This window comes from Carica papaya, chromosome 8, assembly GCF_054855325.1.
Source record: "Carica papaya isolate Zhongbai chromosome 8, ASM5485532v1, whole genome shotgun sequence".
Lineage (NCBI taxonomy): Eukaryota > Viridiplantae > Streptophyta > Magnoliopsida > Brassicales > Caricaceae > Carica > Carica papaya.
The window spans coordinates 26511804-26532969 of NC_142316.1; the positions used below are offsets into that span (position 1 = coordinate 26511804).

Genomic DNA, 21166 nt, shown 5'->3' on the forward strand with positions numbered 1-21166 from the left:
AATTTTTTCTAAAAAGGTCACATCATAAATTAAGAAAGGTAATAAATCTACTATAGATATTCCTATTTTATAGCTAATAATTATATATCTTAATAAATCTAGTATTAAATTATCATATCAAATGGTTCATTTAATCTCTTATCATTAAACAGAATATTAATAAATACATATATATATATATATATATATAACACGAACGTCATGCTAACTTAATATTATCGCTAAATTTAGACCGTTGAAACCCATGTAATACATTTGACCATCGGTATCCTTTAATAATATAAGTTTGACTTGTTAAGATTTGACTAGACCCCATACGGGGAGTTGACCCCACTGGATCGCTACCCCCCACCCGCCACCTTCACGACTCAGCAAATCAGGCACTAAACCGGCAAATGACTCAGTGTCCACGTCATCACACACTCAGTGTTTTCCACTTCCTCCCATGTCCCATTTCCCACCACTCCCCTCCGTTTACGTTTTCCGCTTTCTCTTTCCATGGAAGAACACCACCACCAACAGCAGCCACTGTATGGTTCTCTGCGCCGCCCCGCGCTTTCCCTCACTCTCCATTCTCCCCCCTACACTGCCCGTCTGATGGACCACTATGGTCTCCGTTTTCGGTCCGACGGCGCTGTCGATCCCGCAAACGCCGTCGGTGATTGTGAGCCTCATCGGTACTACTCGAAGCCCGTCGTGGTGCTCGATCTGATATGGAACATGGCCTTTGTGGTTGTCTCCGTGGTGGTGCTGTTGTCTGCGTTTCGAGAGAGGCCATCCACTCCGTTACGCCTCTGGATTTGTGGATATGCTCTGCAGTGCGCTTTGCATGTCGGTTTCGTCTATCTCGAGTATCGGACAGAGATTAGAGACGATCCCGCGGTTGCCGGTGCTCTGTCCTCCACTCAGACTCAGAGCGGGTAAGTTAAGCTTCTTCTTAGTAAATGCCTTTTCTTGGTTAATAAATTCGTGCAAGATTGTCTAATTGTTTTTAATTGATCAATTTTCCATACTGATTCAGTTGATTGTATATGTTTAGTCTCCATTGCCGGTTTTTGCATTTAAGTTCTGAGTCTGTAATGGTTATGCCGTACAGTCGATCCATATACTGACAATTAAATGAAATTAATTGCAGTTTCAATTTCCACCCAAATTGTGTTGGCCTGAACGAGAAATTCGTGGCTGGTTTCACATGTTTTTGTTTTCTTTCGTCATGTGAATTTCACATTTCTAAAACAAAAACAGATTCATAGAATGCAACTTTACAGCTGCATAGAGATGCCAGTATTTCTTAAGAGAACGCTTAGAACATCAATAAGGTGTTTTGTTTGGTAAAAACAAAAATTTACTAAAGGGAATCTACAGCAATGAGGCAGTTTAACTTCAGTAATGGGTAACCAATCTCTCCATGATGATATAAGAATATTTCCAAGTGAAACATCTGCTGCTGTCTATTTTTATGAATAAAACATTTTTGAATTACTGGAGAGAAAAAGAATTGTATATTAGGTATGAGAATCTTTTGGAGATTTGGGTCTTGTTCATGGGTGACATGTTGTATATGTTAAAGAATCTGTACAAATACAATAGAGAAAATAACAATACAATAGGAACGATCAAACCATAGTTGTGTTATCTACATTTCCCGCTTTTGGTGCATTATTGTTTTTTAAGGGATACAATGAAAGTGGGACTTTATTTTCCTAAAGCTCCCTTCTGCAGTGCTCTTGCTTGATCGTCATGTTTTCACTTTCCAGTGCTTCTGAAAAATTTCAGTACTTGAAAGTTGTTCTGACAAGTTAAATTTAATGGCTAATCTTTCAGCGTCTTGAAAAGTCTGGAGTCACTGAATACAATGATGTCATCAGTATGGTGGGTGATTGGTTTCTATTGGATTGTGCTGGGTGGCCAAGCACTTCTTCGAGAATCTCCTCGTCTCTACTGGTAACATTAGCTTTAAGATTTTGGAACTCTTCTTGCTGCTAGAGTTGACATTTCATCTTACCATGTGTTCTATATACCTAGAATCCAATATGTGTTAGATTGCACATTTAGTTGTTTGATTAATGGGTTGGTATATGCACTTGAAAGATGCAAGTTTTTGTAGACTATTGGATTTTTTTAGGTTATATTTGGAACAAATCCAAAATCTTTGTGAAGTTAATTTGTAAATCCACATTTATTTGAACTATAAGATTATGAGAAACCTATCTAAAATGATAACAATTGAGTTCATATGGAATTCTCTGTAACTGAAACAATATATTCTAACTCCCATTAATTCTAATTGAATTTAAAACGTAATGTTTCAATTCCACATGCAATTCAATATGAACTCAATTTTTTTGTCATGCTAATACAATTTACAACGAACTCTAGTTGAATTAAGTATAAATTTACACCTAAATGCTGATGCAATTTACAACTATTTTTTGTCTAGCTCCTTTGCCTGCTGCTTTGACCATTTGTATTTACAACAATTAGGATCTGGATTAATGGATCTCTCTGTTTGAGAAAGAAAATTTAAGAAAATGGAAGCATCTCTCATCAGAAAGAATGATTCCTTACTTTTTCTTATACACCCGTAGATGCCATAGTGGATTCGAACCAGAGTTTGTATGACTGCCTGTGATTTGGTTCTTGCAGCTGTTACAATCTCTAGTTCATTTGAGGCCTTTATTTTGTCTCCCTTTATCTTGTAGCCTAATGCATCCAACATCTATACTTTTATGGTAAAAAAGTAGTCAAGTTCTGGTTTTTTCATATGTGCTTGTGCTGAGCTTGGAACTTTAGATTAGTAGAATTTCCAGACATAATCAGGTATTCAATGGCAATGTGAGAACACATAGAGAGTGACTACCTATCACGCAAAAATTATTCTTTCACAGGAAAAGAGAGTAAGATGTTGGACAGAGAAAGAAATTTGTTGATTGTTTGATATGTGCTAATATATTTTTACTGTCAATGTTATTGAACTGTAAATTTCTTCTTTCCTTTATGCATCTTCTATGCTCTTTCTCTTATGACTCATGCTTCCCCATACGACTTGTGGAGAACACGGTATTATCTTAATTTTATGCATACAAGTATTCCATCAAATCATGAAGGATGGGGTCACCTGCAGAATGGGCAAACATGTGCATCTGACAATAATAAATCATCTTGAATTGCAGGTTAACAGTCGTTTTTCTGGCCTTTGATGTGTTCTTTATAATATTTTGTATTGGGATGGCATGTATCATATTCTTTGTGCTGTTTTGCTGCATTCCAATTGTAGCAGTTGCCTATGCTATGGCAACTAGACAAGGCGCTTCTGAAGATGAAATCAGAAGTCTGTCTAAGTTTAGGTATCGTGAGTCTAACCCACTGAATGTTCCGAACAATCACAAGAATCAGGAGGGTTTTGGGACAAGTGCAGAGTTGGAGAAAAATGATCCTAATGAACTACTTCTTCATCCAGATGATTCTGTGAGCATCTTTTCTCAATTTGAACTTGTAGTTCTTTCTATATTCCAACTAAAGCCAAGTTATGAGTAAATAGTTCTTTCTATGCATGCAGTGTTGAATAGGTAGCCTTAATTTACATATTATCTTAAATTTTACAATAACGAATTTATATTTCTAGTTATCACTGGAGGAATCACCAAGTTGGATAAAGAATGGCGAACCAAAATGTTTATCAAAATCTTCATCTCATGTTTGTATTCGAATTCAACAGAATTGAAATTTAGTCTGAAATCAACCTGTGTATGTGGTGCATATCTTTCGTAGGAATGTTGCATTTGCCTCTGTCGATATGTGGATGGGACGGAGTTGCATATCCTTCCCTGCAACCACCATTTCCATTGCGGGTGCATCATCAAATGGCTTCGGATAAATGCTACCTGCCCTCTCTGCAAATTCAACATTCAAAGGGGTGACACATTGGTTTGACTTTTAAAAAGGTGGAAAATGCAATTCTCTTGCTGATTTGCTAACATTAATTTGATGCGGTGAAAATGCCAGAAGCAGTTAGAAAGAAGAGCTCTTTAAAATGTAAATAGAATTGTCAGTAGTAATTTCATGTTCAAAGCAGGACCAGCAATTGAAATTCCCCTGGTGTTTCCTGTATGTTATTCTGGAAACCATTAAAGTTTATCTAATTCTCATGATATAATAATTCCCCCGGTGTTCCAAGTTTTTGAGGATTCTTTCTTATTTTGGTACCTTGAAGAAAAATAGGCGTATATTTTTTAAAGACATGATAAAAAATATATATATATATATATATAAATTTTGAATTCGAATTATCAGCTCGAGTAAAATATATGTGATTTGAGGATTGAACCCATGAGAAGCTTACAGGAAGAACCAACGCCACTATTCACAACATCTCAGTCAAGTTTTAATATATTTTTATGTATTCCCAAGATGTAATTCATGTTTTGTTTTTCATAAATAATAGCTATATATATATATGTATACTTTGTAAAGTTTAAGGCTTTTAAAGGTTTAATTAGATTTGAAGAAAAAATATATATATATATATATAATTGTAAAATACCTGAAAGATGTCATAAATAATAGCTATATATATATATATGTCTTTGGTTAACAATTTAATTAAAAACAATTAATTTAAAAAGAAATCAAGGTTTTTCCAGTTTCTGTTTTGTTAATATGACATTCTAATTTATCATTTTTTTTATACAAAAAAAAAAAAAAAGACTAATAAGTTCAGATAAAAATTAAAATAAAATATATATATATATTTCAGGGGACCTCAGCTCTTGTTTGGTCCTCTTATCCAAACAAAACCATTTGGCAATGAGGGACTGAGACCATCGTACATTCACTTCCCCTAACAATGTCTCTCCTCCTCCTCTTCACTCCTCTCCCTTCTCTCTTCTCTTCTTCCTTTTCTTCGTCTTCTAACTTCCCCGTAATTGCTTCACCGAGTAAGTTTTCTTCTCTCTCTTTCCCAACTTTCCGGCGATTTGAACTCAGATCTCCAGCTTAATGATTCATTTGGTTTTCAGTTTCCAGGTTGCGCATAAAACCCAACGAAGAGCAATCAAAATCTCGGAATGGAGTGTGCAGCCTTGGCGTCCCCTTCTTAGCCGACAAAAGAGGTGCACTGACCGTGAAAGCCTCCTCCGACGTCGATGGAGCGGCTCCGACGGATGGCAGCCAGTCTCCGGAGGTGGAGGCGGTTCCGGTTGAGAATTTGCCGTTGGAGTCAAAGATGCAGCAAAGGATGGAACAGAAGATGAAAATGAAACTGGCGAAGAAGGTCAGACTCCGTAGAAAGCGGCTCCTTCGCAAGCGTAAAATGAGGAAGAAGGGGCGATGGCCGCCTTCGAAGATGAAGAAGTTGAAGAACGTCTGACCCTCGTCGCAACGTGGCTTCTGGTTTGTATTTGTTCACATTTTTATGCCCATCGTTTTTCTCCTAATTCTTGATCCTGACGACCTTTACTGTTTAAATTTCATAAAGCTATTTACCATTTGCCATTTCAAGTTCATAAACATGCCTAGATCTTCCTATTATGACTTGGAGACGGGGAGATCCTTACAGTTATTTTATAAGCAAATAATCCAAAAATATTTATATAAACTTTAAAAAAAAAAAAAAAAAAGTAAAAGACGTGTGTTTAGTGAAAATAATTCTTAAAATTTTTTTAATAAAAATCAAAATTATTTTCTAAGGTTAATTTCAAACCTATCAAAATTAAATTAAAATCAAACACCTTCTAAAGCACAGCTCCCATTTGTTATAGTATATTTTATTATTATTTAGTAATATGTAAGTTAATAATAATTCATACATTTGATAACTAATACAATATTTTTAATTTTACAACAAAGAGTTGTCTTAGAACTTGCCATAGAACTAGAATCTAATGAAACTAAAAAAAAAAAGAACCCAGATAGATGGCTGGATTCAACGGGGGAATTCATTCCTTTTGGAGGTAAACAAGTTGATTCTTAAGGTTTCAATTTACAGTCATGCATAATCTACTCTGTGTTACAGTGGTTTTCTAAGATTATCGTATTCAGCAACACTCTCTTATGACAAATATAAGCCACAGAATTTGGAAACGTGTACACAACTTGTTGAATAATGTGTTAATATACATGCAAAGATTAAATGTTTATTATATTTTTGGAAGAAATGATTAAATTTTCTTAATTAAATTCTATATTGTTAACAAAAAAGTTACCTATGGCTTCCCTCTCCAGCTCTTCTTTACATAAATCTTAGCCACCTAATGTGGTTCAATTTTCATTTAATGCCCGAGTTAAAATAGCTTCGGCTTTCAAATTAGGAATTGAATTCTTATCCACAAGGAAATTCAAAGTGAGGTGATTGTGTTCTAAGTAAGAAGAGTAGAAGTAGAAATTGAATCAAAACATCACAAGAAAGTTGTTCCCGAAACACATCTATATAATCCCTTGGCTTCTCTGGAGAGTTGCTAGCCTCTCTCACAAACATTTCATAAGTTGAACCAATCATTTGTTTTCCTATCAACAATTCCTTTCTGAGAATTCGATTAGCAAATTTGACCACAAAACAATTGTAAATTATATTCCAGAGTTGTAGAAGGAAAGGAGGCGAAGAATAAACCTGAAGAGATCAGACGTTCTTCGACTTTTTCATCTTCGAAGGAGGCCATCGACCTTTCTTTCTCATCCTCCGCTTCCGAACGAGCTTCTTCCTTCTAAGCCGTATCTTTTTGGCCATTTTCATCCTCATCTTCTGCTCCAGTTTCAGCTGTAGCTTCGACTCCAAAGGGAGTTTATCAAGTGGCAAGCTCTCTTCGTCGTCACTCTCTGAGTTAGGAATTCCACCATTCGAATCCGTTAACTCATTTTCAGAAGAAGATGCTTTAATGATCATCGCATGCCTTCCGGTGACGATCGATGTTATTTGAAAACAAAGCCCGTTGAAAGATTTAGTGTGGGAAGCCATAGGCTTCAGAGACAGCCGGGAAACTGAGAATAAATCCAAAATTCAGATGCCAGAAAAAGAACCCCAAAAAAAAAAGAGAGAGAGAGAGAAAACCTAGAAGTTATGAGTAATAGGCCAAGGTGTAAAAAGAACAGAGAGAGAGAGAGAGAGAGAGAGAGAGAGAGAGAGAGAGAGAGAGAGGAAGAATACCTAGGTTAGCAGTAAATGCGAGAGGCATCGATGGTGAAGAAGAAGAAAGAGAAGCGAGTGGAGAGGAGAAGAGAACAGCCATGCTTCGATTTGCAAGTGTACTCCGTCTTCTCCCTCTCCGGAAGTCTCTTGGGACTTCTATTCAGTACTTCATTTAAAAATTTTATCAATTTACTTTTAATAACTGTAATTAAGCAATTAAATTATACATGTTAAATAAATATTTTTTACTGATATTGATATCTTAAAAAGTTTACATGAATGTTAAAATTTTCTCCAAAATACTGAATTGAATATACTTTATTTAATTTCTATTTAATTTTTTTATAAATTCAATTCATGAAGTAGATTTTGATGATTTAAAAATTAAATTAACTAAAAAAATATTTCAAACATTAATAACATTTTTTAATAAAAATATATATATTTATTAAATAATAAATATAACCAAATAAAAAAGGTGAACCAACTTACAATTTTTTTTATTAAAAAAAATATTTAGTTAAATAATAAGTAATATAATAAATTAAATAATAGTTAATATGATAAAATTGACAATTCACTTAACAAACTATGAACTATATTTGATATTATAGTTCATAAACTTTTTAACTTAAATGTAAAATAATTATTTGATGTTTTTATTTTCAAAATCCATAAAATATTTGATATATTCCCTTTTTTTTTCATTATTATTTTTTAAAATTCATTTTCATTTTAACAATTACATTTTTTTTTATGGCAAATTAAAAATAACAAACAGAGACGCTCTAAAAGCAAAGCCAGAGGCATACTCCCAAATTATAACTGATAACTGTTGTAGACTACAAAAAAGAGGAAAAGGATGCTGACTGAGTTATGACATAATTGCAAACAGACACTAGGGGAAATAACTATAAGCTATTACTACTTCACATTACAAAATAAGGAACATTGTGTTCATTTTTCACATTATCGATAAGGGGAAAGAGAATTAAAAAAGGAAATTCGCCAAAATAATATAAGTCAAGATTAGGGAAGAACATGGGAGCGAAAAATGAGCGGATACGTACAGAGAAAGCCACTGCTCCAGCACTGCAAAAGTTAAACCAGAGGATAAACAAATGACTGATTTTACAAAATCTACACCAGGCAAAGCATCAAGCTCTTCTCCATAAGCTCACTCACAACTTTAATAAACCAATGCCTCAATTTTCAAATCAACTATAATCGAAGAAACATGATCCGGACGACATGATGTGAATTTCAACAAAATTCGAAAAATTATTCCCAAGACTTTTAGTAAGAAAGGAAATTTTTGAGGAATTTGAGACGACTCACCACGGAAAGCAATGGTCCCTGCTTGAATTTGTTATGAAATGAAAATGCAATTGGCTTTGGATTGTCACCAGGTCCTCTAATAAAGCCACTGCAATTACGAACCAAGTAATTTGGAAATTGCTATCAGGTTTAGTACTACAGAAACATTCTACTGGAAGCTCAAAGCTTAAAACTGTGTTGAAGTACTAAAACAAAAATAAACGTAACTACCAAAAAAAAAAAAAAACACTCACATTAGCGATGCAGAGAGCAGAGGCGTCCTTCTGGCATCATATATGGCAATGAGACCCCTATAGATGTCATCCCCTTCCTTGTATGAGACAGCTAACCGCTCTCCAGAAGCATCCCAGGCTATCTTGTCAATTCCCTGACTGCTTGGCACAAAATGTGCACAAAACAACTCAATTTTAAACATGAACTCAGTTCCTTTTATCATTTTTTTTTTGTTCCTGAGATTACAAACTCCTGTATCTTTAATAAATAAATTTACCCTCTTTACATATCAAGAGAATTGTTCTAGAAAAGCAATGACCAATAATAGAATATAAACATTTCCGTTCTATTTGGTTCAAACTTATTCTTTTCGTCTTAAATTTCCAGATCATCGTCGTTTGGTATGTAGAAATTAATATACACACTTAATGCATAATTAAACCAGAAGGAATCACAAAAAAGAAAAAACTAATTTAAATTGGATATATACTTGACTTGAAATTAAGCTTTTGTTTTTACTCAAATTTCTATATATTTCAATTGCATTTTCATGAAACTAAAATTTCAACCAAACTCAATATTATAGTCGCAGTAATAGCAGAACCATAACTCGTCCGGGGTGTTTTCAACTTTCATATAACATATAATAAATTAAGATTGTATTTCATAGTAATGTAATCAAGTTATAGAAATATATAATTTCCATTTCTTATTTAATTATTTATCTTATTTCTAAACAAATAACAATATTTATATACACTTACACTAAATTTACAAATATAATACTTAATATATATTTATAATATCTAAATTTAATATTATTTACATTATTTTTCTACAATAAACCAAAAAGCTCATAATAATAAAACTTAAAACATTTATTTTTCTTGAAAATAAAAACTTTAACATTTATAAGCATCAAAATATGGAGAACAGAAACTTCCAAGAAATAGAAAAGATACTAACTGAAAATAACTCTCTACCTGCCGGTCAAGGAACTTATCTCTGGCAAGTCAACAGGTAATAAGTGGGCATCTGGAGATAAAATATGAAACAGAGAAGGAAATGAGAACAGTGACCATTTACCTGACCTAGTCAGATTTCTGCAATGTTACCCATATCATCAAAGACACCAGGCATGGCTTTCCTTCTCATTTTCTTTCTCAATAGAAAAATGGATAGTAGGGTTTCAATATTGTCATATTACACTAGGCCGATCATCTCCCTCCCAGCCAGTTCCCTCAATTATATTTGTTTGCCTCTCACATCTTAGTTTGACCCTCTTTTTTCGCATAGGCAAGTTAGGGGTCCACACTTAATATCTTAACCCCACAATAGAGAGAGATGATTATGATGGGGCAAATAACCTCTAAAATGGTCCTCTTCTCCTAGTCTTAAACACTAAAACATACCTTCACAATTTTTGTAGACTAAGTAAATAGCAGAAAGACATCTCCCCAATCTACATACAAGGAGATATAATAAAAGATGTACATTTACATATTCCATTAAAGGGCTTGTGACTCACAAAAAATTGTTGGAAAGTGTTGAGATCATAGGAATACTAACGCCAACCATATGAGATTAAACAAAAGTACTGTGCTCCATTTTAACATTTACATTCCTACCTAGAGGAAAAATTGGCTTTCTTGGGGAAAAAAAAAAACATAAGGTTTGCATACCTAATGATGGGGGCTTTGATGCAAAGTGGATAGAACCCAGTGTTGAAGATCCAGAGAAGGTGATCAATATCATACGCCCATCAGGATCCCATGTTGCCCCCTAATAAAGAAGCATGCATGCACAAATAGGTTAATGCATAAGGACCTTAGTATGTGGGGGCTATTCCTTCAAAATGAAGACACTTAATTAAGGCATGCCCATAGTTAGAAAGGGAGAACAACAGAAAAATCATACAACATCAATGAGGAGAGAAATGGACTTTCACTTTTTATTTACCGTAACAAAGCCACTAGATGAAGACCATGGTTCAGATGTCCATGTGTTTGTTTCCCAGAGATAAAATGTTCCATCACTGTCAAATAACAAAATATTAGCCCTATACATTAGAAACTAAATAATTAATCTAAGACAAAGGCAAATATCAAGAAAACTAAGGTCATACAATTTTGCAGCAAAAAAGTAATCTCCAGTAGGTGACCATTTAAGTATTGATATGCCACCTAATCCTCTTCGAATGGGTGACCCAACTCCTGGAAATTATATGGACATATGTTCACTTTAGATAGTAAAAAGTAAAATGTTAATGTAGAAATATCATATTGTACATTATTTGAAGATAGGTCCAAGAAAAGCATGCAAAAAAGAAGATTGTAACTCAATTCTTCATTACAAAATAATAAGACTCAATTCTTGACCATAGAGATGTAAAAAGAAAAAAAATACTCTACATATCTGAATATCCTCACAAATTAAAGCTCTTAAATTTACCTCAGCAACAGGCTTTATGAATAGATTGTTCGATTTAATCAAATTTTCCTTCATTTCAAAATTGACTACGATAAGTTTTATCTGGAGACTAAAAAGGCTGACACAGACATAGCAAGTACCGGTTAAAGTTGAGGATAAGATGGGGTGTATATATATATATATATATATATATAAGATTTGAGTATATGCGTTACCAGATTATAGATATACATCTAGAGGTTCAACAAATATCCCGCTAAGATGATATCATCTCAGCCAAAGCCACATTACAGTCAATCATGTTGGAACCAGAAACACCAACCTTAGAAACATATATATTGTGATAGAGATGAAAATAGAGCAAAAAAATAGGGTGCTTGTGTAGAAAGTAGGAAGAAAGCTAAAAGTAACATAAATCAACAATTCTAAGTTCATCCAGCACATTGCTTAGCAGCCAAAAAAGATTAATATTGCTGAAAAAATCAATAAATCACACACTTAGGTATTAAAGAGGTGCTGACATACCTTGAGCAACATCCCATATGGTGAATGAGGAGCACTCGTACGAACCAGATGTCAAATATGTGAGAATAGGTCAAGGAAACTTACAACAACTCTTCCAACACACGTACAAACACACAGAGCCCACCCCCAGCCCCCCAGAAACAATCAGTAATAAGATAGCAAGGAATTTCATTTTTATGTAAAAAAAAATGACCAAGTATAAGCCAGATATTGAATAATATGAAATATAGAAACACTGATTCCGGAGGTGAATCCAGCCATAGAGCATATGAGGGAAAAATTTTCAGATACGTTAAGAAAAAAGCTAAGTGATGTAAATAGGAGTAACATTTCCATCAAACATATAATTTACTTAATCAATGAACTCAAATTAACATAAAGCAAACATAGCACATTTGTCTTGGTGCGGATATCTTCCATCAGGACTCCATGAAAGAGTACTTATTTGCTCATCGTTATGACTTCGAAGAAAATCCACCAGGGTCCATCGAGTCCCAGAGCCTCTAGAGCTGGTTCCCAGAAATGGAGCAGCAGCAGATCTCACAGATGGTAAATTACCTGGATAAGAAGCAGCCCAAATGCAAATCCCACCCCTGAAATTCAATCCAACATTGGAGACAGATGAAGGATCTATAAGATATCAATTATTAGAGTGATCTACCATGAGCAAGTCAAAAAGGAAACAATTATATATACTTGCATGCTACAGAAAGTGATTTTCCACCATTTGGCCTCCACTGAAGAGCGCTAATATCTCTCTGGGACTCACTGATCAAAATGCAAGGTTCTTTCCCTTCTGTTCAACATAAATTTCGTATTATTAACTTAGACCATAACCTAAGAACGCGTATGCTAAAAAGCTCAAAAATGACTTACCTGAATCTTCATAATCACGAACTATAACTTGATTTGGGCCAGAAATAAACGCAACTACGTGTTTGTGTTGGTGCCAACTTACTCCATGAAGATTAACCTCGGGTAACAAGTTCACCTATAAGTTTTATGAAGTAAGAGAACGTATATCAAAAATCATCTCCAAGTTTTTTTAGCCATGGCCACCAACACTCACGGCAAAATCCATTAATATCAGTCAGATAACACAATACAATTTGAACCTGAAAGCAATTCCTTAAATATTTTTTGCCATTACAATAAACAAAACGGCAAACCTTACATCATTTGGATGAAAAACGCGTTTAAGGGAGTCACTTATTAACCCCTGCAGCTTTCCCACCAACCCTGTTACTTGAACATCCTCGTCATTTCCGTTCCCTTGTTGTTCAGCATCCTGCTGGGGACCCGGATCCGATTGAAACGGAATCGGACTAAATATCATTCCCTGTGATAAACCAAACTCGAAACCTCAAAACCACTATCAACCACATAACAAAAATACCACCAGTGTCTAATTATACGTATACGAAGAACAGAGAGGAGTTGGCAACAGTAAGAATAACGTACGAGTAGCTTTCCATAAGTTTCCTTGGCTCGATCATCGGAGATGCTATTGGCAGTAACTGCAGGTTGAACATTTAAACATGGAATCACAATTTGAAACCCTAGATGTGCATAATGTTTAAATATGTGAAAACGAGAGTGTTTTAGATGTTTGTACTCAAGAGTCGATTGATTTCGCAGATAGTGACAGAGCCAGGTTGAGGAAATGAAGCCATTCTTTAATGTGGTCGGGGCTTGCCAGTGCTTGGAAATTTTTCTTTTTCTGATTTCTTTCCCTTCCCTTCTTGGGAAATGACTATCAGAAGGTAGAAGAAGGGTTTAATTTTTCAATTTTGAAGGAGAGTAGGGTTTATTGTGAGATGCCGTCATTGGCATCTGGCAATTTTCTCTTCGCGCTTATTTCTTTTTGATGACCGAAGGTTTCAGATTTCACCGGCGAATCTCTTTGAATTTTAACAGTATCTTTTTAATAATTAAAGCTGTAGAAAATTATTTCTTTTATTTAGTTAAATAATATTTTAATAATTTTAAAATATTATTGTTATTTTTTAATTTAAACATTTTGTACCTAAAAATATATTTCGTTAAATATAAAATTGATATTCATTAAAACGTTGATCATGTCGTATTAATTTGCAGCATATTGATTTTTATTTATTATTTTCAATTGATACATAAATAAAATAAAATTACGGTAATGCATATGGTTGATTATCAGTCTAAAAATGGACCAACTATATCAAAAGTTTGAACTTAATTATATTTATAAATAAATATAAATGTAAAATATAATTAATATAGATGTAGATATATATATATATATATATATATATGCATGTATAAAGTTATATAGAGACTTTTATGCATATAATTATATATTGATGTTTTTTTCTTTTTAAGTTTTTATTCTTAATCTAACTAAAAAATTAGGTCCTTAAGATTAAACTGAGAATAAAATTGATATTTAATTATTTATAAAAATATAAATGATAAAGTATAAAAATATGTAAAATTAATTATAGTGTCAAGTCACCATTTAAAAGAATAAATAAAATAGAAGAGAAGAGAAGAAAAAAAAATAAAAATATTATTAAGTTCCGTGTTTGATTTATGGAGTGATTCTGTCAAAACCTAGGAGTAATAAAAATCTCAGGAAGGTTTGTCATTTGACACATTGCTCTCTTTGTCTGCCGGTTGGCACGTCAGTCTTCTCTCCTCTCCTAAACTCTTCTTCCCTTCCTTACTTTCCAACGTATGCTCTCTTCTCTCCTTTCGCCTAGACTTGCCATTTGTGCTCTTTTTTGCGGCACGCTTTTTTTTTATGGAAGGGCTTGCATCTCTCTCGATTTCTGAAGTGGAGGATGGTGGTTGGAATATTGCAAAACTAGGGAATGCTCAACTGGAGGATTTCAAGTTGTGTTTGGTGGGCTGTTTTCTTATTGAGGCAATCATAAAATTTGATTTTATGAAAAATACTCTCGTTGATATATGGAGGCCGATAGCGGGAGTCAGTATCCAAAAGTGGGGCTCAAGCAGGTATTTGTTCAGATTCTTCTATGAAGTAGATATCAAGCGAGTGATTGATGGTGGCCCATGGACTTTAAACAACTACTTACTGCTAATACACCAACTTCAACATGAAGAACACCCGTCTCGAGTAGATATATATTTGAGCCACTTCTAGTTTCAGGTGCATTCTCTCCCGCGAGATGCGTCTCGGAGGTGATGGCTAACTAGTTTGGTGATTTCCTCGGCAAGTTCCTTGAATACGACACAAAATTTTTTACTATGACCAATCTGGGTTTCCTAAGAATTCAGGTGGAGCTGGATGTTAGGAAGTCTCTCTTCCGCCGCAAAAGACTAAATTTATTACCAGGATGGCCAACTTATGTTTTATTCAAGTACGAAAGGCTACCGACTTATTGCTACTTATGTGGTAGAATGGGGCATTTGGGGAGTTTCTATAAGCTCCAAGTCCACACCATTGCGGGAGCCTTGAAAGCAGAGTGGGATGAGTCCATTAAAGTATCCACACATCGGAATTCACAACCGGCGAACCACTGGTTGCGGGATGATAGAGTTGGCACGTTACAGAATTCTACGTCGTAATATCCGAGATCCGATAATGCAAAGAAGTTATAAGCACATTTAAATACCGCAGTTATGGTCCTGGATTTGAGGGATTTTAATAATTTACATACAACTAAGAAATTAGAGGCGTGAATTATAAACATGGATCATGAGGCATTTTTAGGCCGGGTTAGACAGGATGCTTTGGGCCTGAAATCCAATAGAGTTCATGCCACATTATCGGAGGATATTTGTCTGGCCCATAATGATGGTAAGAAACATCTTCGACATAGTTTCTCCCCGGATAACTGGATAGAACATTTGGAAGCTGATGCTAATTTAGTGAAACTACAGACACTTGAGAGATTGGCGAAGCCTGGGTCCTAGGCTCGTCGGGAGTCATGAAATTTATGAGTTGGAACTTTTGGGGTCTCGGCAACCCCTAGTCAGTTCTGGTCCTACATGAGCTGGTGCAGAAGTTTAAGTTGAATATTATGTTTATGATGAAGACGTTGGTGATGAAGACCAAGCTAGAAATGGGCAGAGAGTGGTTGTTGATGGGTTTCTATGGCATGCCTTGCCGGAGCAAGTAGAGGGAGTCTTGGACACTTCTTAGGCATTTTGTCAGTAGCCATTCCAGTCATTGGGTGGTCAATGGGGATTTCAATGACAGGTTGTCTGCGGAAGAGAATAAAGGGGGCGTAGCTCCTTCTTCCTCACTCATGAATGGTTTTCGGGATACGTTGGAAGCCTAAGATTAGTGATCTCTCGTTATTGGGGTACAGTTTCATTTGGACTCGATGAGCCGAGGGCAGGATTATCTAGGAATGGCTTCGAAAGATGCATTGTAAATAACCAATGACTGGTCAGATTCTCGCAGGCTCACTTAGATAATCTTACAGCTCTAGTGTCTGACCACTCACCATTTTTGTTAACTTACGACTACAGCAGACAGGAGTGGTGGGTATCCTAGTTCAAATTTGAGAATGTCTGGTTGTTGCACCCAGATATTGAGTAGGTTGTGTATGATAGTTGGAACTATTCGAGAGAAGAAAATATAATGACAGGTATTGCAGACTGTAGTTAGAGATTACAGGATTAGGGTAGGTCCTAGTCGCACTAATTCAAAATAGCAAAAAAGAAAGCTTTATGGGAGGATTATAACTGAACAAAGGAATCGACCCTGAGAAAACCCGAAAAATTAGTTCAGTTGAATGAAGAATACATTAGGGTATTGGAACAAGAGAATACCTTTTAGTGTCAACGAGCCAAAAAGTTTTAACTACAAAATAGTGATCAGAACTCTAAATTTTTTCAGATTTGTTCTTGGCAATGAATGGTAATTAGAAATCTGTCATTTGCCAAGTGATGAGCAGAATAACACCATATATGAATGACATATTATTTTTTCCTCTCAGTGGTGGGTTTTCAAATGCACTTGGACAAATCTTCGGGATCAGATTGGCCTGAATCCGAGTTTTTACTAGAAGTTTTGGCATATAGTGGTTCCTGGGGTTTGAACATGGTCAACTTTCTCATCAAGTGAATGAGACTATTGTTGTTCTCATTCCCAAAATAGATCACCCGGAGACAATCAAGGACTTGCGGCCCATATCTTTGTGTGATGTGGTATATAAGATTTGTTTGGAAAATCTTGGCTAATAGATTGCAGAAGTGCTTTCTAGGCTTGTATCTTAGTCACAGTCAATCTTTGTGCTTGGGAGGTTGACGACAGATAATATCATTTTGGCTTTTGAAGTGATAGAAAATATGAAAATTGCAGGTCGACGCAAAAGAATGGATATCATTAAAGCTTATGACAAATTATTGATGCAGTTTATGACATCTGTTAGATATCAATGGTGGGGAGGACATTGGCCCTGTTATTCCACACCGTGGTCTTCGACATAGAGACCCTCTGTCCATATTATATGGAGAAGGGGCTATCTGAAATATTTTGAAGAGCTGAGTCAGCTGAGCAGATTCATGGGATTCGTGTGTCCCAGCATTCCCCATCTATTCTTTGTCGATAATTCTCTATTTTTCTTTCGCGTCATTGTAGTTAAAGAGATTCTTCTCCAATATGAAGTTGCGTTGGGTCAAGCTGTTAATTACCACAAATTAGCTACATTTTATAGTGCAAATACCCCGTTGTTGGGGTTTACCTTCTCTAGTGGGGAGGAGTAAAAGACAAATAAAAATAAAGCATTCCATAACTGCTCAGCTCAATGACCAGCACAACAAGGAAGTTTTCTTAAAATTAGTTGCCAATTTTTTTATGTGGGAGTTTTCTATATCCTTGTTTTGCTGTGTGAGAAATTCCAGTGCATCATGAACAGTTTTTGTTGGGAATATAAGTTTTATCTTTACGATCTAATTATTCGTATAATATATTAAATACATTATTATTTGACAATTTATTTTAATATATAACAATAGTATTTTATTATCTTATCGATTAATTTATGTAATAAAGTACTTAATTAAATTTATACGTTTTACATCAAAATAGAAATTTTGATAACGAGAGTAAAACCTTTTATGACTTAATTTAAAATATTGTTAGTCGTTGGATCATCAAAATAAGACATTAATAATACGGTAAAACTAATATATATATATATATATGATAGTATCTATAAGATAAAGATTAGTTGATCTCATTAATTAAGTCACATATATAGATGATGCGTATAGGAATATGATCATTGAATCGACCCAATTGAGAATTTATAATAATTAATATTATCTTAAACTGTTAATAGAGTATTCTCTTATTTTGATGAGATGTAAGAATTCTCTTAGATCTGAGATCATCACAGTAATTGATAAGTCATTTATTATATTTTGATTTCGAACACCTATAGTTATAGAACTGTAGTTGAAAGGATATTTGGTGTGATTAAATATTTATAGAATTAATGATTGATTAATACGGAATCTGTCAATTTTAGTAATAAGTTTAATCTCTATATTGTCATTTATTATAATAACTAAATTAAAACTTTCGTCAGGACAGCTGAATAAGGGTATAAAATAATTTTTTATGTCATTCATTAGCCAATTATAATTGATATGAAATATAGTTGGTTACCCATTAGAATTTAATAGTTAAACTATATCTTAAGGTTAATTTCGAGTAATAATGACGGAAAAAAGTATTACATATTTCTTTAGCAGGTTCTTGAAAGTAATTGTACATTTCATGTTATCCGATCGTTGATGAATGTTGGTAAACGCTAATCTTAATTAGTAAATTAGTTTGATCAATTTACTACTGCTTTAGTATTGAATTTACGAGATTGTACACTAACGAGTATTCTGACTTTTATTGAATAGATTAATTATTTTAATTATTTGATAATTAAATTAGAGAATTTAATTTAATTAAATAAATAATTTTTTTTATTTAAATAAAATATTATTATATTTTTTAATTGTATCGAGAATATAATTAATATTAGAAAAAAATTGAATTTTTTAACTTTTAAAATAGAAAATTAATATTTATATTTTTGAGTTATTATATTATTAATGTAATAACATAATATGTGTGATTATTATAATAATTAAAATTATTGTAAAATTTAATTTAAAATTAAATTAATTTATAAAATTATTTTATTAACCAATAATAATAATTAAAAAAGATAAATATATATATATATGTAAAGATTTGGGTGTTAAAAAGAAAAAAAAAAAAGTGGATGAATCCAAATAAATTTGGACGAGTGAGAGTCCAAAAGGAATTTCTCCACCCATGTCACCTATATATATATGTATATGATATATATATATATATATATATGTGGATGTTTTGAAAAATGGTGGAGAAATGAACTAGAAAAAGTAGCCGCACAAAAACACAAAAAACTGGAGAATTTTTTTGTTAAAGTTTAAAAATTTGAAGACATTCCGTTAATCAAAGAATTGAGTAATAAAGGTTGGTTTCAATATAAATATGCACAGAGTATTCGTGTTTTCAAATAATTTTAATTTGAGAATCCGTTGTCAGGTGCGTTTTAGATTTAATATTTAATCTGCAATATAATTTTTAAACACAAATAAATCATATTGATCAGTTTTTATCATTCAACGCACATATAACAATCCTTCAATTTTTTGTGGGGACGGAAAGCAAACGAAGGCCAGAATCTACACTGTTATCATGGAAATCATTATGCAGAAGCAAGGAGGCGGGTGCGATGAGTTTTAGATGCTTGCATGAATTTAATTTGGCCTTACTTGCAAAACAGTGTTGGAGGATTCTTAGTAATCCAAACTCTTTATTATCACAGACTCTCAAAGGCAAATATTTCTCTCAAGGGGATATTCTAACTGTACGGTTAGGCTCTAACCCCAATTTCACATGGAGGGATCTGCATCTTGCTAAATACGTGTTGAGAGATAGATTGAGATGAGTTATTGGTTCTGTAAGTAGAGTAAAAGTATGGACAGATCCTTGGCTGCCACACGAATAGGGTTTCTTTGTGCATAGGTCCGTGCGTGGAGGGATGAGAGAACATGATAGTGAATGGACTCAATTGGGATGTTGATCTGGTTAGAGGTTTATTTGTGGATGAGGAGGCTGATATCATCATTGGTATTCCTTTAAGCTTAAGTAATAGGGACGATAGATATGTTTATAAATTTTCAGAGGATGGTAAATTCAGTGTGACAACAATTGATGACACCTCTTGAATAACATACTTCTTGTAACGACTTGGTTGAGGGAGAAGGGAATTATTGTAGGGATGGATTACCGTAGATGTGAACAGGAGGAATCAGTTCTGAATGTCCAAAGGCTCGTGGCAGTTGGGGAATCTTAGGTCATAATATTCCAATATCAGATAGGATGGATGGAACAGAACACGTAGCAAATATCCTGCCGATGGAGACTCTAAACCGAGAGGAATGAGGCTCTGTGGATGGGGAGAATATGTGCATATCAATCTACAGTGTTTTTAGCAACAAAGATTCTTTGATCAAATGGAGGTTGACACGGGATATCCGACGAGGCTCTCATCTGTTACCACTGTCCCAATCTCCATGGCAACCACCACCTCCTAGTGTTTAGAAATGTAACGTAGATAACACATGGAGCCATTCTTCAAAACGAGGCAGGTTTTGGAGCAGTCATTCGGGACATAGAAGGGAGAATCATGCAGATTGTCGTCGGCAGGACCCAATGTTGTAGGTTAGCTTCGATGGCGAAGTTAATTGGCTGTAGGTCGATTTTGCAGTATCTCTCTAACCAGGAATTGTTGAGGTGGACGGGCAGAGGGGTTAGCAAAGTTTTAATAGCCCAAAAAGGATGACTGTTCTGAATTTGGCTGATGAATCACTTAAGCCTGAGATTCTTATTAATTGGGCCAGTAGGAAAACAAACAAACAATTTTAAAAAATAATTGTATTTAAGCGTTGATTATAATTTTAAAAATTAAGTATATAATATATATTATAATTAATTAAATATTAAATTATGTTTTTATATTTAAAAAAATTCAATAAATAATATAGAATATAATCTGCAATTAATCAAAAATTAAATTTTATTTTTATATCTATGAAATTTTAAATTGATAATTGATATTTGTTGTATATATTACTGTAATAATTTGATTTTTATATTAAAATCTGAATAAATAATTTTTAAAATTTTATTTTTATTATACAATTATAACTAATATTAATAGATTATTTTTTATTTTAAAAATTAAAAATGTCATGTATTACTTTTATAATATATAATATATAGTATGTAGGTTATATGGTTTACCGCCCGGTTCTTTTTCACCCAAAAAAAGAAGAAAGACTAAGGAAAGGGAAGAGAAGACTGGGAAGCAAGCCAGTTAGGAGGAACAGCAGAAGACCATGAGAGCCTATTTGCCCGACTTCTCTGGCGAAATGGAATTATTTCGGTGATGCAGCAGCAGGAAAGGCGGAAAGATGGCGGGAGATCAGAGAGGCAATTTTGCTCAGAGGTTTCGTAGCACAAGAGAAGCGAAG

The 21166-nt window shown here is 34.0% G+C and overlaps 4 protein-coding genes across 5 annotated transcripts; 2 read left to right on the plus strand and 2 right to left on the minus strand.

Annotated features, from left to right (window-relative positions):
* Positions 1–405: 405 nt before the first annotated feature.
* LOC110817126 (E3 ubiquitin-protein ligase At1g12760-like) lies at positions 406–4179 on the plus strand. Its single transcript, XM_022045534.2, has 4 exons — positions 406–920; positions 1825–1944; positions 3174–3468; positions 3772–4179. Exons 1-4 carry the CDS (start codon positions 499–501, stop codon positions 3931–3933), a joined length of 999 nt encoding a protein of 332 aa, XP_021901226.1. The 5' UTR covers positions 406–498; the 3' UTR covers positions 3934–4179.
* Positions 3528–7381, minus strand: LOC110817129 (large ribosomal subunit protein cL37-like). Of its 2 annotated transcripts, XM_022045537.2 has the most exons (3): positions 7142–7381; positions 6608–6975; positions 3528–3893 (listed from the first exon to the last, which is right to left on the minus strand). In XM_022045537.2, the coding sequence occupies exons 1-2, from the start codon at positions 7221–7223 to the stop codon at positions 6617–6619; spliced, it is 441 nt and encodes a 146-aa protein (XP_021901229.1). In that variant the 5' UTR covers positions 7224–7381; the 3' UTR covers positions 3528–3893; positions 6608–6616. The 2 variants fall into 2 exon arrangements, with proteins under 2 accessions (XP_021901229.1, XP_021901228.1); XM_022045536.2 differs by lacking the exon at positions 3528–3893 and having other exon boundaries at positions 6282–6975; positions 7142–7376.
* Positions 4764–5493, plus strand: PSRP5 (plastid-specific 50S ribosomal protein 5). Its single transcript, XM_022045535.2, has 2 exons — positions 4764–4937; positions 5019–5493. Exons 1-2 carry the CDS (start codon positions 4847–4849, stop codon positions 5366–5368), a joined length of 441 nt encoding a protein of 146 aa, XP_021901227.1. The 5' UTR covers positions 4764–4846; the 3' UTR covers positions 5369–5493.
* Positions 7382–7912: 531 nt separating the features above from the next.
* Positions 7913–13539, minus strand: LOC110817220 (Transducin/WD40 repeat-like superfamily protein). The gene is made up of 14 exons (XM_088208791.1): positions 13245–13539; positions 13091–13146; positions 12804–12968; positions 12506–12620; positions 12326–12425; positions 12039–12222; positions 11630–11684; positions 10800–10887; positions 10634–10709; positions 10357–10456; positions 9658–9709; positions 8695–8832; positions 8462–8549; positions 7913–8215 (listed from the first exon to the last, which is right to left on the minus strand). Exons 1-14 carry the CDS (start codon positions 13300–13302, stop codon positions 8153–8155), a joined length of 1338 nt encoding a protein of 445 aa, XP_088064917.1. The 5' UTR covers positions 13303–13539; the 3' UTR covers positions 7913–8152.
* Positions 13540–21166: the final 7627 nt, after the last annotated feature.

Bases quoted from the DNA above. Each gene is read 5' to 3' on its own strand.
- LOC110817126 (XM_022045534.2), top strand. From the start codon at position 499: ATGGAAGAACACCACCACCAACAGCAGCCACTGTATGGTTCTCTGCGC. The intron at 921-1,824 runs GTAAGTTAAGCT...CTAATCTTTCAG, and splicing joins TCCACTCAGACTCAGAGCGG to CGTCTTGAAAAGTCTGGAGT. The intron at 3,469-3,771 runs GTGAGCATCTTT...TATCTTTCGTAG, and splicing joins TTCTTCATCCAGATGATTCT to GAATGTTGCATTTGCCTCTG.
- PSRP5 (XM_022045535.2), top strand. From the start codon at position 4,847: ATGTCTCTCCTCCTCCTCTTCACTCCTCTCCCTTCTCTCTTCTCTTCT. The intron at 4,938-5,018 runs GTAAGTTTTCTT...TTTGGTTTTCAG, and splicing joins CCCCGTAATTGCTTCACCGA to TTTCCAGGTTGCGCATAAAA.
- LOC110817129 (XM_022045537.2), bottom strand. From the start codon at position 7,223: ATGGCTGTTCTCTTCTCCTCTCCACTCGCTTCTCTTTCTTCTTCTTCA. The intron at 6,976-7,141 runs GTATTCTTCCTC...ATTTATTCTCAG, and splicing joins CGCATTTACTGCTAACCTAG to TTTCCCGGCTGTCTCTGAAG.
- LOC110817220 (XM_088208791.1), bottom strand. From the start codon at position 13,302: ATGGCTTCATTTCCTCAACCTGGCTCTGTCACTATCTGCGAAATCAAT. The intron at 10,888-11,629 runs GTATGTCAGCAC...TATAATTTCCAG, and splicing joins CATATGGGATGTTGCTCAAG to GAGTTGGGTCACCCATTCGA. The intron at 9,710-10,356 runs GTATGCAAACCT...TTTTATCTCCAG, and splicing joins ATCAAAGCCCCCATCATTAG to ATGCCCACTTATTACCTGTT.